Source organism: Eucyclogobius newberryi, unplaced genomic scaffold (assembly GCF_026437365.1).
Source record: "Eucyclogobius newberryi isolate DKJ021-1_F unplaced genomic scaffold, fEucNew1.0.hap1 SCAF_2, whole genome shotgun sequence".
In the NCBI taxonomy this organism is placed as follows: Eukaryota; Metazoa; Chordata; class Actinopteri; order Gobiiformes; family Gobiidae; genus Eucyclogobius; species Eucyclogobius newberryi.
In genome coordinates this window covers 40,296,971-40,312,703 of record NW_027315834.1, presented here as the reverse complement: position 1 = coordinate 40,312,703, position 15,733 = coordinate 40,296,971, and the positions used below count along the sequence as shown (strand labels likewise).

General features: G+C 41.5%; 1 protein-coding gene across 4 annotated transcripts in view; it reads left to right on the top strand.

Annotated features, from left to right (window-relative positions):
- sh2d3ca (SH2 domain containing 3Ca) overlaps nt 1-15,733 on the top strand; it is an 84,356-nt gene that overhangs the window by 17,092 nt on the left and 51,531 nt on the right. For 2 of the 4 annotated variants that reach the window (XM_072455322.1, XM_072455324.1), the window contains exon 1: nt 2,792-3,254. The exons of the other annotated variants lie outside the window; for them this stretch is intronic. In XM_072455322.1, the coding sequence (XP_072311423.1) occupies nt 3,174-3,254 (81 nt within the window). In that variant the 5' untranslated portion in view covers nt 2,792-3,173. Of the gene's footprint in view, nt 1-2,791; nt 3,255-15,733 lie in introns of those variants that run through there. 4 annotated transcript variants of the gene reach the window in all.

Here is a 15,733-nt window from a genome sequence, read left to right as displayed (position 1 = left end):
CTCCTTTTCTCTTCTATAGTCACTATATCCCTTTTCCACCAAGGTGCTGGTTCTGGGTTGGTTTTGGGCTGGTTCTAGGCTGGTTCTAGGCTGGTTCTAGGCTGGTTCTGGGCTGATTCTGGGCTGGTTCTGGGCTGGTTCTGGGCTGATTCTGGGCTGGTTCTGGGCTGGTTTTGGGCTGGTTCTAGGCTGGTTCTTGGCTGGTCCAGAGCTGGTTCTGGGCTGGTTCTCGGCTAGTTCAGCGCTGGTTCAGAGCTGTTTCAGAGCTGGTTCAGAGCTGGTTCGAGGCTGGATAAGAGCTGGTTCTGGACTGGTTCAGGACTGGTTCAGAGCTGGTTCAGAGCTGGTTCAGAGCTGGTTCAGAGCTGGTTCGGAGCTGGATAAGAGCTGGTTCTGGACTGTTTCAGAGCTGGTTCTGGGCTGGTTCTCGGCTAGTTCAGAGCTGGTTCAGAGCTGGTTCAGAGCTGGTTCGGAGCTGGATAAGAGCTGGATAAGAGCTGGATAAGAGCTGGACTGTTTCAGAGCTGGTTCAGAGCTGGTTCGAGGCTGGATAAGAGCTGGTTCTGGACTGGTTCAGGACTGGTTCCAAGCTGGTTCCAAGCTGGTCCAGAGTTAGTTCAGAACCTGTTCAAAGCTGGTTCAGAGCTGGTTCTTGACTGGTTTTACTTTCTCTATTACTTTGCGCTTTTATCTTTAATATTCCTCCAGAACCGGTTCTCATTTCTGGCTCAGGTCTAGAATGGTGATGGGTCAGAACCAGTTGTGGAAAAGTTAGTTAGGGTAATGAGACTTTGGGGTGAGAGCTGATTGGCTGGTTAGGGAGATCACCTGCTTCACCTTGTATCTGAAAAAGCTGATCTAAAGCTGTGACAGTCGACTAAAGAATGCATGTCCAGACTAGTGATGTGCCTTAGGATTTGTGAGCGCTAGGACTGAGTTATAAGAGTTTGAATACCTAGGTTAGTTTCTTTTTGTCTGTATAGTCCAGATAATGATTGATTACGACTGAAAATATGATTGCAATTATTTTAATGGGCCATTAGTCACAATTATTGTTTCCTCTTCATATTATTTGAATAAGTACCGAGACAGCCTAAAATTACATTTCCGTTGTGCATGGAAGCATTTTTGACAGGAAAAGTCAGTGCATAAATCAAGCTTTTTGCATTTCCAGAAAACAAATCAAATTGTCCATGAGTCCATTTCCCCAAACAGTGTTGTTGACATTTTGGAAAGCAAGATATATGTTGTTGTTTTGCGGCGTTTCCTGGCAGTACTCTCATGTGAATCAGTCTGTCTATCCAAACATGAGTCATGACAAGCTATAATTCTGTCAGAATATACATTTAGCTATAAGAAGAAAGTTATCTTTGTTTATTATGTCATGGGCCTGTCTATGTTTACCTCTCTGTAAAGGTTTGCTGCTTAGGGTTTGGCTTGAATGATCAGAAACATGCCAATATATCTCCCTGACAAAGCTTTGACTAGACAGAACGCAATATCCCTGACTGCTTTAATCCATATTTGGCTCTTTTTTATTGTTTTATTTTTTATTCAACCCACCTAATTGTTCAGAGAAGCCAAAATTCAACACAAACCCAACTATTTTCACCTTTTCTCTCCTTATCTCCCCTTCCTCCGCTGCAGTGGTGCGGACACTCACTGCATGCCGTGTCAGATATATATATATATTTTTTGTATTCGTGGGCGGGGGGGCTTAGCTGTGTTGTTGCCATGGTGAAGCGTCCTCTGTGATGTCAGGCCTATGGAGACGACCCCCCCTCCCCTGCGCTGCCGGTCCCTGCTGGCATGTGTGTGTGCGTGTTGTGTGCGTGTTGTGTGTGTCCGTATGGGAATGGCCACACAAATCCAGAGTGCGTTTGCTGTGAAGCACCTGCCTCACTAATGAGCTGTCTCGCTGCAGACCGCATGGCTTTCCCCCCGAAATCGCATCATTATTTCTACACACACGCACAATAAAGAGCCTGACTTCTCCGGAAAATGCTTTATGAAATTCGGCCACCCCTTATGTTAGAAAATTGTGAGCATTTGAATTTGACTTTGTAGTGATTAGGGCTGTAAGTAGTTGACTATAAGAAATAATTGTAATCGTATTCCGGTCTGGACAATATCCGAGACCCTAAATATACTATATTAACTAGACCTTGACTATACTATGTTTATACTAGAACCTAAAACATAAACGAAAGGCAAAAACAGTGGCATTATTGAATCAAATGGTTGAAAAAATAAAGAGTGAACAATTTCACATTTTTATCAATAGTAGACTTTTGCTGTGTTCTCTTTTCAGAAGCCTCCAGTCACCAGATTTTAACATTTATTGGCTTGATAATGTATGTAAAAATTCTCAAATGTGCAATTAAAATACTCGCTGACTAGTCGACTAGGCTAGTTCAATCCTACTGATACTGATTTGAAGGTTGCGATCGAGGTTATAGGTTCAGCTGTTTTTGAAGTCCGAGCCATACCTCCCCCCTTTCTGCCCGTTCCCCTTTAATTATTTCATTTTTCAAAATCATCTCCCCTTATTCCACAACACGCTTCAACCCCCCGAGCCCAATATGTCAGCATTGTCTCGGCACAGAGTTGGCGTAGCGGGGGATTTTGGTGGGTGGGGTCTCCTCTCTCTCTCTCTCTGAATTTGAATCTTTCTAGCATTCCAACCCCCCCTCTCCCTCTCCCTCTCTCTCTGTCTCCCCCCCTTTGGACCGCCCCCTCCCCCCAACCAACCCACCCACCCACTCACTCTCCTCCTTTCATCAGCAAAGCAATGAGGTAATCCCTATAGCGGCCGCGTGAAGTGCAGCAAGTGCGGCGGTGGTGAGAGAGAGAAGCCGGTTGCGGGCTGAAGGCAGCGCGAGAGGAGAGATGTCAAGAGCCGGAAGATCTCCACCAGCACTTATCGGACTCTGCTGTTAGCACGCCGCCGGGAGCCTGGAGCAAATAGATGTTAGCGGCGCAGCTTTGAGACGAGGATGTGGCGTTCCGGTGGCAGTATGTGAGAGTGAGAGAGAGCCACACACGGAGGAAAGAAGGCAAGTAAGGAAGGAAGGCAGGGCTGGGTCAGGCTTAGTCAAGGCGGGAGAAGAAGAAGAGGCTGGAAGAGTGAAGAGGATCATTGAAGAGGATATATTTTGGCAGAAAAGTGCACCATGACGGAGAGGTGTAGTCTGTGGAGTGCCCTGTCGGCGGCGGCGTGCTGCTTCTACCGGGGGTCTCTCATGCAGGTGCAGGTGAGTGGAGACCACTGCTCGTCTGCATTAGCGGATGCTGATTGACTGACGTATGCCTGCGCAATGGTGAATTTAGGATGAAGTCGACGACTGCGATAGAGCCGTGGATGTAGAGGAAGAATTGGATTGCATGCTGTTCTTGAATATTAAAAAGTAAATTAAGGCATTCCTCGAAGTTAGAAATGTGTTATTATGCCAAACTTTTAATGGCACTAAGTTTTTATTTTACTTTATGCAAAGTGTGTTTCATTTGATAATACTGGCAAAGTGTCAAATTACAAACTGTCCAATATTCAAACAATCTGACTTAATAATGCTTTCACAGTAGAGGTGGCATACATCAAACTCTAGTTAATATCGTGGATGTTGTTTAAAAGAGTGCATATCTTTTATTTGAATACCAAGTTTATCTGTTATAGTGAAACATGCAACAAAAAGAGCTTAAAAAAGTTAAGTTGGAAACTTTCAAATTAGGTTAAATTGTTATATTTTGGCCCCTTTGTGATTATTTGACAGACATTTCACATTTGTTCGATAATCAAACAAATACATTTAAAGACATGTTTTAATACATTTCTGTTGGATTGACAATATGATCTGACTATTAGAAAAAAAGCAAAATATTCATATTTGTCAATATTGCCCAGCCATATTTGTAAAATATAATATTAAATCAAGAATCATGTGGTTAGTGCCTTTAAAAGTCATCCCAAAACTTTGACTAGATTGCTATTACCGTAGCAATATGTGTCTTTTAACTGTCCTTACACTGGCACGAGTGGCATTCTCACTTTTGACTTTGCTCCTGTCCCTGTAGCCGTGATGTCAACCCACTTGGTCTACTCAGAAACCGATGATCCCACAGATGCAGGACAATGCTTTCTCACTCAGATGGGACACAATCTGTGCAATGGCATCTGAAAGTGTGTTTGTGCTCAGGCTGCAGCGGTGCTCACAGCATCTTATCGTATCAGTTATCACGTCTAATTCCAGCCCGGCACTCGCAACCCAATATCTGACCCTATTTTACGGACGCCTTTTTTCCTACGTATCAGATATGACTTTTCACACTTGATATTCGACGCTTGTTGTGTTGTGGGACTTTTCAGGAACCGCATGAGGGGCAGAGGCTGGTATTTTAGAACTTCGGAGCTGAAGGATTGCACATGCCTAAACTGTCAGGTGAATGACAAGCGAGACAATGTGAAACAGTAAACTCCAGGGAACAGACGGATGGTACTGCCCCGGGTGGTGACACAGAGAAAGGGAGTTTAAGGTGGAGCTGCAAAATCATGTCTTGCCGCCGCCACATTGTCATAATTAGGGCTTAACTTGGTGAGCTGCTGTGTTTCTTTGAGCTCTTGACCGCGCTTTAGGCCACTTATCCTGGTGTTAGCTGCTCCCGTGTTGGTGTCATCTTTTGAAAACCTTTATAAGCAAAAAGTATAGAAAATCCCCCCCACTCTTTTCCCAAATTGACAATCAAGCCATAAATTGGCTGTGTGTTAGATCGTAATTAAAATCATGATTATTCAAGCAGTTGTTTTTTTGAAGAAAGTCGGACTGAAAAGGGGCAAATAAAAATGTTGTAACTGCACTCAACAAGTAGAAAGTCTGTGAGCAACTTTTCCACTCAAAGAAACACACACACGTGCTCACTGAATAAAGAGTTTATGTTTTTGTCAAGAACTTGATTGAACTTGGTAATAATTGTTGTTATTGATTACAGCAATAATTGTAACTGAACGTTGATTCATTGCAGTTCAATCTCAAGTCTGTATTTGACATAAGATAAGGTTGTATATTTATCATGCCATCTGCCCTTGTGCCCTTAAGCAAGACAACTGACTGTAAACATAGCATCATTGTGAAAATTATCTAAAAGATTTCAAAATGTCTATGCAACTAGTTTCCTATTGCAGTTACTTATGTGAAATGATGAATATTCAGATTCCATAAAAAAGGTGATAATAATAAAGTGGGTTAGGGTTAGTACTATTTGATCATCATAATTATTGTCTGATCTATAGACTATAAAATGTGCACAAAATTACCTTTTTATAACAAGGACAGTGGCATTAATACATCAAAATGTCAAAAAAGAATGAACAATTTCTGATTTTCATCAATAAAACACTAAACAAACTCTATCTAGAAGTCTTGAGTCACCATATTTCAGCCTTTATTTGGTCAAAGATGATTTAAAAAGGAATTGCTGACTAGTCGACTTTTAAAATAATTGTTATTTGGAGCTCTAATTTAGTATTTGTTTGTTTCCCACCTTGCAAGCCCAGGGAAGTGCAGAGTGATTGTGTTGCTGCTTTGCTAATCCGGATCCTGCTCCCATGACATCTTCACCTTTTGAGGACTTTTATCCCCAAACAGCATCATTATTCTGTCCCAAAATCTGCAATTGAAATCCCTACTCTGTATTTGAGAAATCTGCATTTGTTTAGCGTGAAGTACTTTGCAGCTCGGACTAATAATGAAGTTATTTAAATGAAATCAGTTCTTTGATGCGGTAGCGGTGGCATTTTGATGGTGAACGAAGAATGAACGGCCTAATTCTCAGCTACTTGGCTTTTGTTTACCAAGAGTCAGTTTTGATTGTAGAACATATTGATTTCCTAATCCATTCCAATTAAAGATGGACTGTCAGGCACAATACTGCTCGACACAACCCAAACACAGTCCTCTGCCAGGCAATAATTGTTCAAATACATCTTCATATTCAGCTGTGCCCCTGTGGCCGCAAGGGGAGAGTGATTTATTGAGTGTTTGGTCCTTAAAACAATAACTCCAAATTAACTCAAAAGTTGCACTTCCCTGATCAATGTTCATTCACAGGAGAAGGAGAGGGATTTTATAAGCTGGCTGTGTCCTAAGAAGAAGAATTACGAAATATATGGAGTTTTGAAAGATGTATTATTGTTGTAGCTTCAACAAAAATGGATCCAAATTTCAAAAAAATATTTCTTTGTGCCTGAATTGAAATCATTTTAGTCCTTCTTTTGTCCTGATCCAGTCCAGGTTTAGTTTCAGGTGCCGTCTTGGTCCAAATTTTGTTGAAGAAAATGTGCAGGTTGAACATAATAATCTTTTTTATCTGCATGCTTTCTAGGGTTAGTTGTCAATTAACCTGCTGTTGTCTGACAAAAATGTGCATTAGTTGGTTGATCATTTTATTTCTAATATAAGGATTATTATGGACAAAAGTAGAAAGGAGAATGTATAGTTAGTTGGAGATTTGGGTGTGAATCATACACTGTTTCCAAGCACCTTTCTGTGAATAGTTGGTTTTGCATGAACGCTCATGCAGTTGTGGTAATGTGAGGGCAATTTTGGGTTGGATACATGCTCCGACTGGGCATGCCTGTAATACTGTAAATACCACTGGCATGATTGTATGTTGTGTGTTATGCAAAGGTACGTACATGTTAGTAGTACACAGGTCATGTGCAGTGTGGCCTGTATTCTTCACAATGGTGTTGTTGTAGTGACAGTCGGGTGTGACCTCTGCTCACGAGCTGTATCAGTGCAGAGATTACACTTGATCCTCTGGTCTAGACTGCGCTAAGCTAACTAATACACACATCTGTCCTGCTCGACATTGTGTAGGATGGCAGTATTAAAGCCAGTGCTTCCAGTGCACTTTACAAACTGGGACATTGTAGACCCCATCCCCCTCTAAACCCCCCTCTAAACCCCCGGCATCACCCCTGCAGATAGACACAAATGCAGAGCTCCTGTAGTTGCATTTAGATTGTTTTTCAAATAAGCACATTCACTGTTGTATCTTCTCTTGTGCCTGAGTCTCCTCCCTCTGCCACCCTGCTGACCCGAGCAGCACGGGGCAGGCCTGTGTGCCCCCCAGCAGCCGGTGCCTCTGTCCTGTCAAGGGAGAAGAGCCCAGTGCTGTAGTGTGTGGAGCTCCATGACCTCACAGTATGGCACCAACAGCATGTGTGCCAAGGGTCTATCTATATACACACGTGTTTAGGTTATACAGGAGGGTATAAGAAACAATGGAGGGCAATGTTTGTGGTCAGGGATACAAGAGAAAGTGAAGACGTGTGCAGTTACTTGAGGAATAATGTGAAAGAGACTGAGGGGATAACACAATGCGTCTTCTCCTCAATCCAAAATGTCAGGAACAGTAAGTTCTAGAACACACACTAAAGAATTGTTGAAGTGTGTGATCAGTTTTGTGCTTCGCTTCACTGCACAGGTCTGCAATGTTTTTCAGTTCAGTATATATATATTTTTTCCTCCATTCCCTATTAAGATATGAGAGGAGTTTTGTTAATAAGAGTTCTTCTATTAGAGTTTTTTTTCAAACTTCCTATAAGTTATCTGTCCTTTCCCCCTGTATCTACTGCGTTGTAACACCGAAATTTCCCCATGTGTGGACAATAAAGGATTATCTTATCTTTTGATACGGACGGACCTGATTGGCTGTTCCGCCTGTCAATCACGCCCATCGGAACTGAGAAGAAAATGGTGACCAGACTTATATCAATAGAGAGAGATATCATTCTGGACTTTAAATGTTCTTTCACTGTGGGGCCTAACTGCTGTGAGACAAGAGGGCAAACTGCCATTGTAGCATTAGTAAATCTGGGTTATTTCTTTCAATGAATTTTTTTTATTTTGAGTCCACGAATGCCATACACTAAAGTCTTGCTCACTTTTGCAATGTCCAAAACTTTTCAAAGTTGATAGCATCTCATTATAAAACACTGCAGGAGAAAAACAAGCTGCCTGTGCTAATCAGTTGCTGGTTCTGCCTCATAGATCATAAACAGGATGGGCTCAGACCACTGGGCGTCTGCATTTCAATAACTATTGTACCAATTAAACTCAAAAGTAAAGTCTGCATTTTGTTGCCCTTCCATTTTCACTGAAAGGAAAGTAGCAGCTTTATAGACTTCTAGTGGAGATGTTAAGGCCCATGGTGCGAACGCTGTATCTTCAAAGGACCACTCTTATTACAAGCGGCGCTTTATTTTAAGCCTCCCCACTAACAATGCTCCATATATATTAAACTGCAACTTTATTGCTTTCGCGTAAGTCTTGGGAGTTCATAAATCTTTCGTCTATGTCTGCAATTGCCGTTTATTAACTTTACAAGCAGACAATCCCGTCAATATAAGTGTTATTCTGTAGACTTTACTTTGCGCTTGCTTTTCCAGAACGACGCTCCGATCCGCAACTAATAAGAAGCGCTTTGGTGTCTTTTAGCCCATTCAGTCAGTCACAGTAGGTTAACCAGCAATCAGCTTGTCAGTCTTCTCCCCAGGGGTCCCTCAGCCTGAGCCTCAGCATTATAGCCCCAGCATCACCCCTGACAGTGTCTAGTCAGTGCTTAGCTAGCTGTGGAAGATACGACCACACTAATACCATTATGTGTGCCGGAAAAAAAAGCGGGGTCCGGGCCAATCGTTGTATGTTTTTAAGCGTTGAAATATTCACCATGTAATCCCCTCTTCTTCACTCCGGCTATCTCACGCACTCGGCTCCTCCGCCCCAGAGCTTTTGCTGCAAATCCTCTTTTGGCATGCCCGCCTGTCACACCCTGCAGGCTGGTATAGTATGAAGGGCAGCTGGGCGTGTGTGCAAGATTGTAAATGTGTGTGGTTAAATTGCCTTGTTCCAGAGACCATATCCTCATTAGAGCGCTCTGATGTTTTGGGCTGTAACAAGGGGAAGAGTCTGTGAGTAAAGCAAGGTTGTGTATCAATGTGTGTGTGTGTGTGTGTGTGTGTGTGCGTTTTTTCCTTTGTGACAAATTGTGCTCCATTCACATTTTGGTCCCTTGCTCCTTCTGCTGTCTCGGCAGAATGTGAGTGCATAAATCAACATAACTTCATGAAGAGACTTTGTTAAACGTCAGGATGCATACTCACTTAAAATGTATCAGAGTTCTTTTGTTACCGTCTGAAAATATACATGTTTTGCACTTATATTATGGGGGCAAGCAGTTTGTGAAAAAATACCAGAAAATACAGTGCGTTGTTGAAAGATATTGCAAGTGTAAAGTTAGTTTGAATGTAACGCCTGCATTTAAAGGTGCACTATGTAACTTTGAATTTAAAGGTGCACTATGTAACTTTTCAGGTGCTTGCTTCCTCGGAGATGTTATTGCTTTGGCTTGAATGTGCAAATGGAAGACCCTAAACCAGAAACGTTACATTTTAAGTGTTCTCCTACTCTACAAGACATAGCTAAAACAAAAAATCTGACGGTGAGCAATTTGTGAGTCCAGGTGTCGCCCCTGTTAGCGCAGCTGTTTCCCGCTTAAGACCCGTAGTTGCTTGAACGAACTCCAACTACAAGCAACTGGACACAGCAATATAAAGAAAGGAGTTGATGTTATGCAGTGATGGGGCATGAACGTTTTGAAATCAGAGGCCTGTGTTTTCTGTTACCATGGAGTCACACTGACACGTTCTCTCTGTGATTTACCTCTTTCTGCCTCTGACGTCTCCCTCCGCCGGCGACGAAAAAAGTCGTTGGAAAATGGAATAAGCTTTCTGACAGGGAGCTTGATGAAAACATTATCGAGCCAGCGATTAAAAAAGCTAAAAGCAGGTACATTTCATCCTTGGACACACTCTTTCGATGAGCATAAACAGAAAAACAACTCCGTCTCCGTCATTAGCCAAAGAAGTACTCCTCTAATTGAGCTCTTTAACACTGTAGGCTTGGTCACGGAAACCAGGGGGATCAGCATTTTACGCAGCAGAATTTCTCACTTGGCTGGGAGCTGGTTGGCCCGTTTCCCAACCGTCGTCTTCCTAACTTCCACGAAATCGAACTATTAAGAAGAAGAAGAAGAAGAGGGCAAAGCTGTCTACGAATGCAACTTTGAACCTATAAAACGGAAAGTGACGGAAAGCATTAGAGGTTGCCGGTATAGGAAGTCGTCTTGTAGCTTTAACAGCGCTCTCCAGAGTCCACTATAGCCTCTCTGTTCTCCGGCAGGCCTTTATCTCGGTGATAGATTGTGTGCACTTGCTTCTTGGCTCCTAAAAGTTGGAGAGAACAACAGCAGCAGCAGCAGAAGCAGAAGCAGCAGCAGCAGAAGCAGCAGCAGCAGGGTAGAGAAGTGAAGTGGTCCTTGAGCAGCAGGTCACTGTTAGGAAGCTCATTTTGAAGGAAGAAATGAGCCTTGTCTTATAAATGAGATATTAACAGATGTGTTGACATATGGCTGACTGAGCGCCTTTTTGAAATGTGACAAGTTTGCAAAATGGTGTACAGACTGTTAATGGTGCAACTGGAGAATTTCCAACACTTTAGTGATCGAGTCCTTCAAAACATGATGACTTGGGCTGTATTACATTTTTGACATTATTTGACTTCTAAACAATCAGTTCAGTCACGTTTACGCCAAATAACTTTTTAAAGGAGAAGAGACGGAGTGTGTGATCAGACTGGAGAGGTTCAGGGAGACACTTAAGTCTGAGAAATAATCTAAATAAAATAGAATAGAGTAATTTTAATCTTATATTATAGTTTATAAGCCTATAGCCTATCTATATCTAACACAGAGCTAAATAAAACTTTTTATTTTTCAAACTTTTTCCTTTTCCCCCCAAATGAAATGTATGATATGTTCTTACTCAACATTTTAAAATAGAATTGAGCCTTTTTTTTTTTTAATTACAGCAACATTTATTAGATTAAAAATAAAAGTATGAGTTCAAAATGACCAAATAAAGTATAGAAAATATCTGCCTAATATCAGTTATCGGCCAAAGCATTTCCAATAACATCGGTATTGATATTGTCCTAAATTGTCCATATCAGTGCAGCACTACTAAGAAAGCACTTGTAACTTGACATGGGCTCGTGCGCCATTGACTTGAGAACAGTTTTCGAAGTATAATACATTGTACATTAGCATAGACACACCAAGTACCTAATTCATATTTGATTCACCATTATTATGCTGGAAGGAATTTCTTTGAACACGTCAAAGTTCAATCTTTAGTAGTTCCTCGCTTCCAGAATGCACGGGTCCAGTTTAGCTCGGACACACAAAAGGCTCTCACTCTCAGCGCTGACGAACATTTAGCATAACGGTGTTCGAGGCGGAGGAAAATGCAGTTGACAATTAAGAAGTGACATTTGGTGCTGTCAGACTCCAGACTCTGAAACCACGTCTGGTGCCGACTGGTGTGTTTGACGGATCCGTTGTGTTGAGTCGTGAATCTGCTGCATTAGTCACTGAGGCTGAACATTGAGAAACACATTGTTGTTTTGACACGTTTATGCCCGTCTTTATTGAAGACCCCCTGTTACTAAATGTACCTCACTCACATTAAGAACCTGCTCAGCTCAATACACACACACACACGTCTTAATTCTAATCAGCATTCCCGTTCTGTGAGCTTTCCGAAGTACGCCATGTAAGTGAATGCAGCCTATAGTTTTGTATTCGCGCTGGTTCATTCCAAAGGTGAAAAGGCCAGTGGAGTCTGGAGGCGCTGCACGGCTCGGTGAACTCCAGCTCTTAACATGATCACCGTTAAACAAGTGAGGATGCACGGTCTCCATGCGTTTAGCTGCGGGCCAGGATCACAGAGCTTTACAGTCGAGTGCTCCGTGCAATCGTCTGCTTTCAGAGGCGTGCGTTCAGAAGCAGACTGAACCTATGGCTACGGCTGCAGTGGTTTTACTCACAGTCTAGAGAACGATGGGGAGGATACTGCCCCGAGGTCATGGAGATGCATAATATAGTAATTATGTTTAAATATTCAGGATGAGATAGTTGTTTTTCTAATTAGGGCTGCAGAATATCGCAAAGGTATCATGCAATATTGCCCTACACCGTTTTTCAGTATTGCATATAGCGGTATAATTGTACAGCAAAAAATAAATAAATAATGATTCTGTTCTTCCTAACTAAATGTGAATATTTGACTATATAAAACGTTATTTTGTTCCGGAGCTGTGCCGTGTATCAATTAAAATAATAGAAAACCATGTGCTTTATGTGTGTTTATCTTCAACAAGGCACAATATACAGTATATGCAAACATGTATTAACTTTCTCAATTATAATGCACTTATATGTATTTATTTATTCTTATTTGTTTATTATTTGTGGGTTCTGTCTGTTCGAAGTGCTACAAGAATATAATAATTGTATAAAATCCATGCAAATTTTAAAACCAACACATGTACCTAACAAAATTGAATGAATAAATCTGATTAAAATATCAATATCTCAAACCGTGTCAAGGGCCAAAGTGAAGAAGTGATTAAGGAGCGATTTAAAAGCTGGAACAAGCTGGCCTGAAGGCAGCTTGTTTTGGTGCAGCCGCGGCAAACCTGACAGAAGCTTTTGAACACCCCAAAGAACTGATATTAACTTTTTATGGATGAGTAATAACATTTTGCCGTTTTCAGCAGCTTCTCCAATCTGTTGCATTTATTCATAACTGCTGCGGATAAAAGTGCGCTCTATGTCACTGTCTGTTAGTTTTGAAGACAAACTTTGAGAGTGGATCTAACTTTACCTTTGGAGTGCACTTGCTGTGTTTGAACAAAGGGCACATGAATATACATGAATATATACAGCTGAGTGTGGCATGGCGATGGGATTTGGAGCAGGCGGCACCCGACTGTTGTCTCTCCTCGTCTTTGACCCCTGGTGATTTTAGAAACAGCCCGGGCTTTAAAGGCTAAGTTCTCCTAAATGAAATTCTGAGCTGCTCCAACACGGAGACGAGAGGTGTGTCCTCGTGCCCCAAAGACCCTCTGGACCCCACGCCACAATCGTACCAACAACAAAGTGGTGACACGGTGCGTTTAGGGACACTCACAGGCGTCCAGATGCTCATCACTCAGTCTGGCCACTCAAAAGAATGTGCTGGGATTTGGCCACATTCTGAGTCGGGACGTCCAGAGTATTTGATTAATCGATAAACATGATTATTCCGGTCACAATACAAAAGTAAGAACTGAAAAAAATTAATCATGAACATTTTAGGAGCAAAAATTAGTTATTTATATTCAAGCTACACTTCAAAAACTGACCCTAAATGTGAAGTGCTCTTTTGTTTGGCTGATGTTGTTGGATTGCCATTACTTTTTCATTCAGAAAACTTGATTTTGTTTAATTATAAAAGTGAATTTCACAGTTGTTTTTTCATGGTGACGATCATCATAAATAATCGTTTAATTGTGATGTTGCTTGGAATAATTCTAACTCTAAAATTGTATCTCCCCTTTCTTGATTTTCCTCCATGACAAATGCATAAGTAGCCTAATTATCACAGTCATAGCGGTGATCGTAGTAACAGTTAGTCGTCCTCGTAAAGTACTGTAGTAGTAAAGAATTGATCAAACTGTCACAAACTGTCACACGTCTTTGCTCTCTTCGCTTTAATAGTTTGAAGCAACAATTCTTTCTGATGTTTTTTGCTCAGTTTTCTTTCAAATCATCGTAGACAATTTAACTGTGTGTGATAAATATTACAGCGTGTATTTGAAGACGAGCAATCGCAAAGTGCGCCGATGCCTTTTCCCATCCAGCTGGAAAAATGAAACGGCGTGAGCCTTTCTGCATATGCTTCGTTAAAGTGTGCAACTTCCAAAGTGGCGAACGTCTGAGAGATGGAACGCCACAATCAAGCTGCCAGTAATAATATGCAAACTATAGCACACGTTGATGTACGAGCAGGAACTCTCCATCTATATTTTATACATGTTTGATAAATGCACAGCCATTAAAGTCGTAAGATTCTCTCGCTTGTAAGTTGTTTTTTCCCTAATTTCTTACAAATCTCAGCGGGCGACGTGTGTTTGAGTTACAAAAGGCCCGGCACCTCTGCGCAGAGAGTTAAACGCATCATCTTCCTTTATGAAAAGACCTAGGGCTGTTAAAGCGTCTCTGGGTGATACAGCAGCTGAGACTCCCTCGCTCTCATTCCTCTCACACATATGTTCATTCTGCTGCTTGATTAGCCACGACTTATAGGAGGATTGTCTCTGCGGCAGTGCGTTACCGCCGCCGAGTCCCGTCTTATTAGACCCGAAAGCCGAGTGGAGCCTTAATTGGATACGGGCTTATTTGCGTGTTTGTTTTTCTGAGTGGGAAATTGTTCATGTCGTACTGTAGCTGCCTTTTTACCGTGGCCCATCTGCGCAGGTCTACCGCGCGCTGGCATATGGGCACGGAGCAAAGTGTTGTTGCTGTTAAATTAAAAGGGAATAAGATAAGAGACGCTTTATTCTCCCCAAAGCAGGGAAATTATTCAACTGTAATTGGTGTAATTAAAATGGAAGTGAGTAAGCGACACGGAAATAAAACAATAACAGCCGAGGCAGTCATTTTGAGCGCTGCGAAAATGAATGATATTGGTCACTGGAGTGTTATAGAGACACGAGAACATTGTCAGCTCTTCAGATTGTGCTCCCGGATTCATAGCCGTAGTAGTGAACATCTTGCTGTGTAACAATACCACTTGACATGCTTCCAAGAGTAGAAAATCTTAGTTAATGTTAGTGTCTGGGCACGATTTGATACGATACATGGCTCACGAGGCGACTATATCACAGTTTTGCGACACATGCAATAGTGGATTATATTATTTAACAGCATTTCTTTGTTCAACCACGACCTGCACAAACTTAATATGAAGTACGATAGTGAATATGACACTGTATGAGCAAATTTCACATCATGATGTACAGGTATTTAAGCAAACCCCTTTAAACAATAGCTCAGACTTCTTTGGTAGAATTTGAACAGTTTTAGAACAGTTTATTATCAAATACAGTTGTGTTTTTTTGCCTGGTTTATGGTTCATATCGCTGTATTTACTGGGTCTATCCACATGACCCAAAAACTTGCTTAAGGTTCAAAGTCTTCTCTGTCAGCATAAATAAACTAAGGTGTAATCATCAGGTGTAATAAAAAACAAAGCAGTTCCATTATTCAACCCCAAAGACGTGGTAGTTAGTGATATGAGACATAAGTGACTTGAATCGGCCTTTTTCCTAGAACTTTTTGCACAAATAGTTGTTCCTGCTTAAACTCCTGCGCGGCTGTTGTCGTGGTCGTTCAGTTTGGGTCAGATACACGGTCAGATCAGAGAGATACCGAAAGGTTTTGAGCTTTAGTGGACTAATCAATCAGCAGAGCGGGTCTTTAGTCCACCAAGAATGTCTTTATTTGACTACAGCCCTTAAGATTAAAGCTGCAAGTGTGTGTGAAGCTAATTCTATAATGGTTTTTAATTTTGTTTCTGATTATGCCTTCAAAACAGTGTTCTAATCAAGAAGACCACCCCATACAGTTGGAACATGAAACTAATAAAAATGGCTATTGTTGTTATTATCATAGTAGCTGCTTAAGTCTGTCATTCAACAAACACTGCGATTGATTAGCTAATTTGCATCAATTTTATCCCGAAAGGAAAGCTCAAGACGCTAATAACATAGATGGGTTTAAATCAACAGATTCT